General features: G+C 42.9%; 1 protein-coding gene across 1 annotated transcript in view; it reads right to left on the reverse strand.

The window, feature by feature from the left end:
* The window catches only part of wnt6b (wingless-type MMTV integration site family, member 6b), a 35,120-nt gene that overhangs the window by 6,154 nt on the left and 16,865 nt on the right, over positions 1–12,101 (reverse strand). Inside the window, exon 2 of the mRNA XM_067603166.1 lies at positions 11,048–11,268. Within this exon, the coding sequence (XP_067459267.1) occupies positions 11,048–11,268 (221 nt within the window). The remainder of the gene's footprint in view (positions 1–11,047; positions 11,269–12,101) is intronic.

The raw sequence follows: 12,101 nt of genomic DNA on the forward strand, positions 1-12,101 counted from the left end.
AGAGGCAAGAGACCAATATTTCTCTGAATTAATCACCACCTACCACTACAATTCCAGATTTTTATTTCGAACCATTAACCGGCTTGTAAACCTTCCCCCTCATAAGTCCTACTGCTTCATCCACTGCTGACTGTGAGAAAATTTCTCTCTCCCAAAGAAATTTCTCCCCCAAGCGAACTCTTCCAATTTCTCCCATGATTCTTGTCCATACATTTGTGTATAATTGATAGTTACTTTAAATTAGTCTATTTTGCTGTTGTCATGTTTAACACATTGTCCTGAACACTAGTTTAGAAAGTCAAAAGTCTGTGACAGTCTTTGAGGTAACTTGGCCTGACCTGGACTCTGGCTAGATCCAGGAGAAGCTGCACTTCATGCTCCAAAAGAGCTGGGGAGCTGCCAGTAGTGGAGTGTGGTGTTGCCCAGGATTGCAGCAGGTAAAGAGCAGTGCAGCTGAGAAGGGAAGACCATCTTCCAGGTGCACTCTGGCACTGTTTTTTTGTCTGGTTGAACCTCTCCACCCCTGGTTTGCGTCCGGGTGTTAGAAGGCTGTGCAGATGTGGTTAAGTCCCTGGTCCTCCGCAAAGGATACAAACTCAGCTGAGACAAACTGCATTATCCATTGTGATGATGTTAGGAATGCCCCACTGAGCAAACAGAGAGGCAAGAAAGTCTGTGACCAACCAAGCCTTAATGGAGCCTGTGGCAACCACTTCTGGCCACTTTGAATGGAAGTCGTAGGCTACCACGAGGAAGCGCTGATGCTGTGGGACACCATGGAACTCCTCATAGATGTCCACCTGGATCTGTTTGCAAGGTGTGGGTGGCCACTGCACTGCTGCAGAGTTGCGGCAGCAGTGGGCCAGTCTTCCCACTGACAATCAGGCTATGCAGTCTTCACCTTCACAATGCCTAGGTGACCTTTGTGTGCCATAGACAGGATACACACTCTCAGGGTGATGGGGATGACTGTGCAGAGTCCTCGGGCCACACAGACATAATTCCAACAGGACAGATCGTCCCTGTCGTGATGGAAAGGCATAAGCTCCTCTGGGACTCTCGAGGGCCACCCCTACCAGATGAAGGTGTGGAGCTGGGAGAGCTTGGGGTCCTGCACTGATGTGAGCTGGAGATCCTGAAGGGGGACTGTGGCCTGGAGTGTGGTGTGGAGCATATGGATACACTCCATATCAGTTCTGTCTGGGCCCAGGTTTAGTGTAGGGTTGTGGGTGGCTCAAGAGAGCAGGTCTGCCACCATGTTCTGAAGTAAAAAGCATGGTGAAGTTGTATTGCTGGAGACTTTCTGACCAGTGGTGGATCCTCAGTGGTTTCTGCCTCGACCCAGTTCTGGCAAGCAGGGCTGTGAGGGCCCGGTGGTCCGTCCACAGTGTAAAGTGCCATCCATACATGTGCCACTGACCACACACCCAGACACAGGCCAGCACCTCTTGCTTCCCCACTGAGTACTTTTGTTCAGCTGAGGTGAGGGACAGAGAGGCAAATGCCACAAGGAGCAGCAGCAGAGCAGGCAGGAGTCCACATCCATGTTGTATCCTTTTTCTGGAGCTCTCATAGTGGGGCAGTGGTTGCAGAATATTGGGGAAGGAAACACAGGGAGTGGGCTGTGTTCCCCAAGAATGATGCCAGTTGGGCTGGGCAGGAAGGCTCAGGGAGAAGCTGCACATGCTCCACATTAGAGTGGAGTGGGCTGAGGTCATCAGTGGTCAGGCGAAACCCCACAAACTTGATGGAGGGCACAGTGAAGATGCACTTCTCCCGATTTGGAGTGAGGTTGTGGCTGGTGAGGACATTGAGCACCCTTGTCAGGCATTCGTCGTGAAGTGCCAGTGTCACATCATGTACTACTATGTCATCCAGGTAGATGACCCCTCCTGGAATGCCAGGGAAGATGGTGACCATGATTTTCTGGAAACAACTGGGGGCGGAGAATTTGGTGGTCAGTTCCTCCACTGTGGGCAGTGGATGCTTGTCCAGGATCACATCCTTGTTCACTGACCTGAGGTCTATGCATGGGCACAGGCCTCCTGACTTTTTCCTTGCCACCACCAAGTTGGAAATCCAAGGAGATGTGCCTACCCGCTCGATTATGCCTGCTTCCAGGAGCTTTTGCAGTTAAACAGTTACATTATCATGCAGGGTGAGGGGCAGATGACGCAGGGGCTGCATGACAGGATGCACCTCAGGGTTGAGGAGGGGCTGATGGTTAAAGGCAGAGAGGCGGCCCAAGCCGTTGAACAGAGAAGGCCAGCGCTGTTGCCAAGGTGAGCTAACAGTCAAGATGGCAGACCAGGTATTGACCAGAAGGGAGAAACTCAGGTCACAAAACAAGTCCTTGCTCAATTGGAAGGTGAACAATGGGACAGCCTTAGCCCCGTAGTACACAGAAGAGGTGACTGTGCCCACCATGTCAATTTTACAGTCTCCATAACCATAAAGATCCTCAGTGCCTGCAGTGGGTGTCCAGAGTGGAAAGAGCTGCCAAATAGGTAGAAACATTTAGAAGTGACCATGCAGCTCCTGTATCCAGCAATAGTGGCAGGGTGATTCCACTGTGCACCACTTTGATGGCCAGGAGGTGACGCTCACTGAATTGTTATTGTTGGTGCTGGAAGACTAAGTGAATGTTGCATTGGACTGGCGGTAGCGGGGGCAGAGTGACAGACCCTGGCAAAATGGTTCTGTTTGCCAGTGTTGACACCTCTGCCCCTCGACAGGGCAGGTTGGGGCTCGGGTTGGGTGTGATGAGAAGCCGCAATTACCACAGGTCCAGCGTGCTGCAGCACCCTGGCATCTGGCAAAATTCACCTCAGAGCTGTCCTGACGGGCGCAGGGCTAGGAGATCCTGTGGATGGCCCCACTGCCTACATCAGTAGCATGGGCTGGGAGAGGGAGGGGCTGAAGGGTGCTAGTTGCGACACTAAACCAACTGCAGATTCAAGCTGGAATGCTATTTCCACAACCTTTGCCAGGGTTTAATCATCAGGGGACATTAGAAGTTTCTGCCCAAGTTTCGGGTTATTAGTGTGTTTAGCTAGCTGGTCCCTTATCAGTTCATCATCAGGTGCCCCAAACTTACAGAGGCTGGCCAAGCCCCTCAGGTCAGCTGCGTAATGGTGGACTGACTCACCGGACCTGTTGCTGGTGCTGATGGAAAACAATCCAACGGAGCATAATGTCCTGTGGGACAGTGAAATGTCCAGACAGCTGTGTGACACATGCAGCGTATGTAGGGATGGGTCAGAGAATCCGAAAAATCTGCTGTAGCTTGCTGCCCAGGTTGTGGATGAGCATGGTTCTCGTCCGGTCGTCGCTAGCATCCGTTAATCTGATGGCTGCTATGAATGTTTCAAACGATTCATGCCAGCAAGTCCATGGCTCACTGAGCAAGGCAAGGAATGGAGAGGGAGGTTGGAACTGAAACTCCATCCTCGTCACCAGTGTTACATGACATTGCAGGAGGACAGGTAAGGCCTGCATCCTTTCTTAGGTATCCACAACCTATAGTACCCTGTATACTGCATGTTGCTGCCTGTAAGTAGCTGGTACAGCCTTGGCTCAGGAAAGTGGGCAGAGAGACAGAATAATATCTAAATTTAATACAATATAAAATTAAGCCAGCCATGTCCTTAAAAGAAAAGTGAAACTTGGAGCTGGAGAGTAAATCTTGCCTAGAACAAGCAAGCAGTTGGTTTTGTTGGGGATGTTGATGATTTAAATGGCAGAACTCCGCTTAGATAGATGAGAGACTAGGGACTGATTGTCTGTATGTGTGTGTGTGCGTGCATGCGTGTGTGTGTTAAAGAGAACGAGAAGGAGAAAAATAATAGCCACTTAGCAAGCCATTGTGTGTGTGTGTGTGTGTGTGTGTATGGAGCTGAAGTGAAGGACTTTTATTTCTAAGAGCTGGAAGGCGGTGAGCGTGCAGTCACCACCGTCAACACTGCCAACTCCATATCGCATGATTCAGTGAATGGGATTCATTAGGAATGGTAACACACACACACACACACACAGAATGGGTGGCGTGCGACGAGACCTGCACACCCCAGCATGCCGTGATATCAATACCAGCTGTACACCCCAACACCCAGAGATGTCTCCAATGCAGGCAAAATTGAAGTTTGTGTGCGTGTGTTGATGCATATGTGTGTGTAAAGCATTGTTTTGTAGACTTAAAGCATTTATTACATCTCACATTTGGTCACCTTGCATAATGTTTGTTTGGGATTGGTTGGGATTGGTGCCAGATTAAATAAATCATAGAATTTGTTCTGTATGTGTGACTTTACATGTGCATGGTGGTACATGTGGAGCCTGTCTGCAACTGTGTATGTGTGTATGTGTGTGTGTGTGTGTGCGTGTGCATGTGTGTGCTGTGTACCTTCCACGCAGCTTAGAGAAGACCACACCTTACTATTCCTGCTGTTCAGCAGAATAGAGTTGAAACATCAATTCAAGATGTGTCATCTCCAAAACATCCCTGTGTCTATTTAGAGACACGTGTGTGAAACATCAGCTCACAACTCATTATTGGTACAATATTTCGACAGTAACACAAACTGTGTCCAAAGCAGCTGGGAGTCTATGTCAAAATGTCCAGATGTCCTCAGAAACACTGCATTTGGTGCAAGAAGACATCATGAGGAAAATGTCATGTTGATATAGATATACTTTTAGCAGAAAATATCAAATTTAACCTAATTCTCATTGCAAAATGTTTATTGGTTTATTTTTTCCTGGTGAAATGTAAGTGATGATATCAGTAACCTGGAGCAAATTATCATCATGCTAAAAGAGTGAAAGAGAGACAAACAACAGAGAATATGAGGAAATAAAGACAGAGCAGAGGGCTGAAAGAGAAGCAGAATACAGAGACAAGAGTATTGTTATGCATAAAGGAAGCTATCAAAAATCGAATGATTTGAGGCACCCTGTTTCATATTTTCCTTGGAGACATGAATTCCAAACAAATTCTCTGCCACGGCGGGTGTCTGGGCCTGTCTACGTCTGCTTCTAATTCCAGAGGGCCCTTCTGCAGGAATTAGCACATATTGTTTTAATACTCTGACTTTTAGGTGATGATACAGGGGGGTCTGGGATGTTAAGTTCTCTGTGAAATCACCTCACAGGCCAGATTAGCAGGGGTTGGAATAATACAAATTTGTTTTCACATAGTGTTAACTCTGAGCATAATCTGTTTTGATGGATTTGTTGACAGCTGCAGCAACTGGGGGTCACATCAATTATCTTTTCCAAATGGAGATCACAAAGATCAGAATCTCCAATGAGGACAGTGGGAGGCAACCATACACCTCACACCAACCAACTCTGCCAGAGATTCATTGGAAGGTCAAATTAGATAAGGTGTTAAAACATTGCCTATCAGTAAATGTGAAGAAATGAATGACTAACTAAATGATTCATTCATCCATTCATTATCTGTACTGTACTGTCTATTGTGTTCAGAGTCCTGGGGGGCTGGAGCCTATTCCAGCTCACAATAGTAGGAGGTGGGGTACATTCTGGACAGGCTGTCAGTTTATCACACTGCTGTCACTGACATATATAACCATTCACACTAATACACACAGGCAATTTAAAGTCACAAGTTAACCTAACCTGCATGTTGCTGGACTGTGGGAGGAAACCGGTGCACCTAGATGAAACACACACAGGCACTGGGAAAATGTGCTAACCCCACACAAAAAGACCACTTCTCACTCCTTTCAGGTCCATTTGGTTCCTGGTAACTGTCAATATGTATAATACCAGAGTGGATCCATCATTGGATCGGGTGGTCCCTCATTATCATCACTTTTTGAGGCAAAATAAAGATGAAGAGGTCTGTTTGGGTCTATTGCATTTGGATCAGGTGAAATTATCTTCAAGTGTATTCAAACTCTTTCAAATCAGACTCTTTTTTAGTATAATACATGTACTGCCTTCATGTTCTGGTAGATTTTCCATTGGTCCCTTTTGGATCAACTCCAAATTTTTTTTTTTTACCTCTGAAAACCTTCTACTTTACCCCCTAACCTACTTTACTGTGCCACCCTAGCATGATCACTCATATTTATTAAATACAGTTATGATTAAAGCAATGGTTCACAAATTAGTGATATTCCAAACAGAGTCATACGTGGTATGCAGGTCTAGAAACCAACCACAACACCTTTTCTCATGCTGCCAAAACACCTCCCCTTTGAAAACACAAGGGCCTGACATTTATTTCTATTTAGACTTAATCGCCATGTGAAAATACATAGTGTGCACTTGTGTCCTGAGACTAACAATTATTTTCATTATCTGTTGATTATTTTCTCGATTATTCGATTAATTGTTTGGTTTATAATTGTTTGGTCTATAAAAAAAGTTTGTTCAGCCTTGTTTTGGGAATATCATTGTTTTGTCCCAACCAACCCAAAAATATTCAGTTTACTATCATAGAGGACATAGAGGAAATCAGAAAATATTCACACTTAAGAAGATGGAATCAGATAATTTTGGAACCTTTTCTTTAAAAAAGACTAATTGATTATCTAAATAGTTGGTGATTCATTTTCTGTCAACTGACTAATCGTTGCAGCTCTATTACTGATGAGTGTGTTCTGGCTATCAGGTCAGGGTGAGTCACTGTATCACATTGTCCATAAAACATACGTTATATTCACTTACTATAAATACCAGTTAAATAGAGAGATCTCAATTTGCATGAGTGTGCACACATGTGTATACCTGTCTCTATACTTTTGTGTGTACCTGTAAAGATCATTAATAAGAGGCCCAATAAATTCTAAAAGTTTTGACACAATGATGGCTGCTTTAATTACTCTGCAAACCTCTGTACAGCCCAGAGGAAGAGTACTTGTTTATTCTACAGCAGCATTATATTACACACACACACACACACACACACACACACACACACACACACAATCTATCATGCTTTTCAAAGAAGAGCCGCAACATCCCGTATGTGATTAGTAGCATCACTGAATGCTGGCACTGCTCTCACTGCAAACCATTGCCGCTCCAGGGTTTGTATGTTATTTGAACACAGCGGAGATGAAGGAAAAGAGGATAATAACTACCAATTAATGACGGGAGACCAGAACTTCAACCTCTTTTTGAAGCTGACAGTACGTGAAAGGTTCATGTCTAGAGGAGAGAACACTTGGACTCCGAAGCAGAAGTAGTCATCCTTGTGTAGACATGTTCATTCATTCACACTTCTCACAATAAAGATATGAAATGGCAGAGTTTCAGTAATGTTGTGAAATCAGCTAAAACCCCTATTATATGAACACACACACACACACACACACACACACACACACACACACACACACACACACCTCACTCCCTCAGTCGCTCTTTATAATCTGATGAGTTTACAGAAAAGTGTTCAACTCGTAAAGTAAACATTTTATTACCCTACAGCTGGAGATGCAATGCATTCATTACTATTGTCATCATATAAAACATAATATCTCATTATTGTCATCAGTGCAGGATCATTTCACCTTAACCCATTACTACACTGACAAGCTATACAGTCTGTTTCTTACTCAGACACACATGCTGGCATACAGTTACAAAGCAAAGCCCATTTCTGAGGAAGGTTAGCTAATGAACACACGGCACGACAGAAGTGCTATGAGGTTTATGTTTGGATAGTTGATAAAGATAGCCTGGGGATATTTTTGCTAAGTGGGAGTCAGAAAAGGATGGTTCCGCCAAGCTGGTTGTTCTCCAGACCCAAACACCCTGTGGCTTTGTTTTCATTGTACAGTTTGAAGGTGTGTATCTGTGTATAACCCACACCATTAAACCACAAAATTAAATCTTCTTTGTCCAAAAATTGATTTCAAAGTTGTACAAAAACAAAGAAGACCTCATCATTACATCTACTTCAGAATATTTGCTAAGCAAATTAGTAGTATTTACTCAAACAATTTTCCAAATGTGCTTGTGAACAGAGAATGATTTTGTTCTGGCAGCTAATGAAGGAAAAATGTTCAGACAAATGAAAGTCTCATTAGAAACTGATGTATCAACATAAAACATGTTTCAGTTGTATTTTGCTTTGACAAAACAACTTCACTGCCCATTCAGAAAGCCATTTCATATTGGGATGGGTAAAAGCAAAAATCCTCCATGGGGAATTCAATGAAACAGGCAAAGGCATAAAGCAGTTAACGTTAATGCTTAGAGTTCATTGTAGAAGCTGCTTCCTCGTGAAGAGCAGTTATTCTAGCAGCAGCAGCAGCAATGAGGAGTGAAAGGAAAATAGCAAAAGCAGAAAATTCTAAAATAAAAGTTTTAAGGAAGCCACTCAAGATCATGAAAACAGCAGATTTGCATACAGTAAAGAAATAAAAACTCTGCATCTTCTTCACAGTTCAGTAATAAAATCCTAACATAGTGCTTCCTGCCTGTGTGACTGCTCTGTGTAGCTTTGCAGTTAAGTTTTCAAGTTTGCACTGGGATGAATTATCTGTAAGCAACATACAGAGTGCTCCAATTTACACTTGGATTGTTTTGTTTGTCTTCAAATAAAACCCCACATTATGCCATCATAATTACGGGAAATATACTGTAATCACATAGAAATTAAACATATAGATGCTTAAAGTATTAACTTATGTAACTAATCACTAGTTTAAATGAAGTAATTGAGGTCAATGAAGTTAAGTCAGCCACTTAGAGAAAGAGATGGGATTAAATACAAAGCCATACTCAGAAATTATCTTCCCTACTATTAAGAAAGTTTTACTTTGACATTTACTGGTTCATGATAAACAGCCATTAAGAGTAGATCCAGGTAATTGAGGACAAAGGCTTCAAAACAGAGGAGCACTTTGGCTTCCCTTATAGACAGGCAGGAATTTATGATTAATTGCTAGTCTGTCTCTACTGGTAGATTCTTCTCTTTTCCCCCTCTCTTTCTCTCTTTTTCTCAATCTATCTTTCTGTCTTCATTCTGTTTTGTTTTTTCTTTCTCTCTCTCTTTCTCTCTCTCTCTCTGTCAGATACTGGCAACACTGGAAGTGTTGTAATCTCAAATAAGATAAGAAATAAAAACAACTGAGTATTTTGCGTCCTTAATGGAACTTGAAAATTGTATGCACCGTACGCTTACTGTTACACAAAGAACTTGCAAGATGGAAAAGTAATACAGCTTTGATGTAAAACCCCTTACGATTGAAAATTTGAGCAATCCAGTGTAAAATGTAAAATACTAATGTGGAAAATTTGCGAATAAGATGAAAGAATTGTGTGTGTGCCTATTGCTTGTGAGGTTAATGATAGGTGAGCACAAAATTTCACTACACACATCTGCCAGGAATGAGACCCAAAATGGCTTTAATAACATGCTTGACACGTTTTGTGTTGTATATTAATAATAGATATTCACTGTTTGTTGACTAAACACACAGATAAAGGCTCTCTGTAGTACCAGTCAAAAAAACAGACAGGCATCTCTCTATGAATCTAATCATACAAGAGAAAAACCAACACAGTAATTGCACAAGACCCAGCGGTGACCCAACATCAGCTATATTACAGACATCAAAGACCTGGAGGAAGATGTTAAGAGATCTTAAGAGAGATGTTAAGAGAAAAGGCAATTTTAGCTGATCATTTCGAGCGTGCCCAATCTGATGAAGAGGAGAGTCAGTCAAGTGTGAATATGTCTGGTCTGAAATACAACAGCTGCCCTTGTCTGTTGGACTGCCATTAGACAGCGATCTGACCTCAAGCTGGCGTAAGGCCGCCGGCTGCGGTCATGAGGTCATGGGTTCAGATCCTAAGGTACTTGTGGCTGAAAAATGGAACATGACAGTATTTTTTCATGTTGTGTGTTTTTTTTTTAAATTTATACAAGGACTTATAACCGTGTGAAAAACTTTTTTAAAGGACTGATGGAGAGAACCATTAAGATGGAGATGAGAATATATATCTCTTCCATCAGCTACGTCTAGATCAAATGTAAAAAAATTCATAAAATGAGTCACATGCAAGTGTTTTCATTTTTAAACAAGTGCCTTACCAAATCCAAACAACTGCTATGATCTGTTCAGTGTTATTTCGTTGATGCTAAAACTTGTTTAGTTCATTTATACCTTTGTAAACATGTATTTTAATACCTTGTTTAGACACATTCCTGATAAAGTTTCTGTTTCTGTTTAAGGAATAATTAGACATTTTGGGACATGTGCTTATTTTGCTTTCTTTCCGTGACTTAGGTGAGAAGATTGACACCACTCTTGTGTCCGTCCATTCAGTAGGAAGCTACAGGAAACCGTTAGCTTAGCTTAGCATAAAGACTATAACCACTGAAAACAGCTAGCCTGGCTCTGTCCAAAAGTAAAAAGAAATCAGCCAACAACACCTCTAAAGCTGTTCTATCTCGTATTTATTGCAGTGACCCTTGGAAGTCACTAACCTGACGCGCCAGATGGTTTGTTAAACAGAACCATCTGAGAAGTCGTCCATAGAAACTGTTTTGAAAAGGGCACTTTCAAAAAAAATACTTGGCAGGTGATTGGATGAACCATCTGTCTATCACCGTCTATCCCCGTCTTACCTTATGAGGCAGCTGGATTCATGACACTGATTGGTCTGAACCACTGGTGGTTTGGACACAAGCACATAACTTGAAGCCTGACAAGATGGATTCTCGCGTGATCTTGTGATGTCGTGATCTTGCGAATCCACCTGCCCCGCAACGCCAAGAAACCCCCCACCCCACACACACACACACATTTTCCCCCCTGTCTCCAGTATTTATGTTAAGCTAAGCTAACCGGGTGCTGGCTGTAGCTTCATATTGAATGAACACGTGTGAGATTGGTATCAATCTTCTCATTCTGCTCTCAGCAAAAAGTGAATAAATGTCTAATTATTGTTTCAAGTACGAATGGAACTCCATACTAGATATTAGGGGTAAAACACAGGGGGGAAAGGGTGTAATCATACAAGCAAAAACTAGACATACAGTATCATTTCCTCCCTCACTCACCTTGCTGCAGTATTTTGCCAAAGTACTTGTTGTGGCTGGTGCAGTTCCACCGGCGGTATCTGAACTGGTACTGGCACTCCCTGACACCCAGTCTTGCTCCTTTGGCCACCTCGCTGACAATCTCTGGCTGAGTCTGGCACAGCTCAGCCTGCTTTCCCGCCAGACGCTTCGCCTTCCTGCATATGCTGTTGGGATCCATCACCAGCGGACTGCCCACCGCCCTAGAAAGGTTTAAACAACGTCAGAGAAGAGAACAATCTCTCAGTAACATGTCAACAATAGAAGGTTCACACTGCTCTTTTTGTTGAGCAACACCTGTTAACTTAATCGCACGGTAAACATTGTGGCTGCACTCATCAGCAGCCACAAACCAAATGCAAGCTAAGTTTTCTCTGCGGCTGCCAAGTCTGCCAACTTTACCCACCACTTCTCGGCCGAGGCGACAATGTGCTTTTTGAATAGGCACGTGGGAGACAACAGAGCACAGTTTCCCAGAGGCATCTTAGCTCTGACGTCAGGTTCAAAAATCTGTTTCTTGCTGTTGGACCGCACTTGGGAGAACTGTGTGGTCCTCACAAAGTTGGAAGTCAAACAGTTGGTCTCTTAACAGACAAGCCGTTTACAGTTGATCTTAATGCTAAGTTGATTTTGGTAAACCAGAAGACAGACACACTATGTTTCCAGATGATACAGTTTCTCTGTAGATTTTGTAGCAGTTAAGACCGTCACCACTTAAACCACAAATATCCTTTGCATCAGTATTCCTAAAAAAAAACATCCCAGATTAAAGAGTGTAGATATTATATTACTAAAAAGAAGAAAAAATGAATGTTTAAATGTGTGGCAAAATAAATCAAATGTGTGACATGTACTTCAAATATTTAAAACATTAAAATATGTATGTACATATATCATGTATTTGATGAATATGGGCCCTGGACCTCCTCTATAGCTTTGACAGATGAGTATATGTAATGAGGATAAATAGTTTATTCTAACTCTTAATGAGAAATATGGGTTTGGCTTCACCACTGAAAAACACTGCCAGCATCTG

This window comes from Thunnus thynnus, chromosome 11 (genome assembly GCF_963924715.1).
Source record: "Thunnus thynnus chromosome 11, fThuThy2.1, whole genome shotgun sequence".
In the NCBI taxonomy this organism is placed as follows: Eukaryota; Metazoa; Chordata; class Actinopteri; order Scombriformes; family Scombridae; genus Thunnus; species Thunnus thynnus.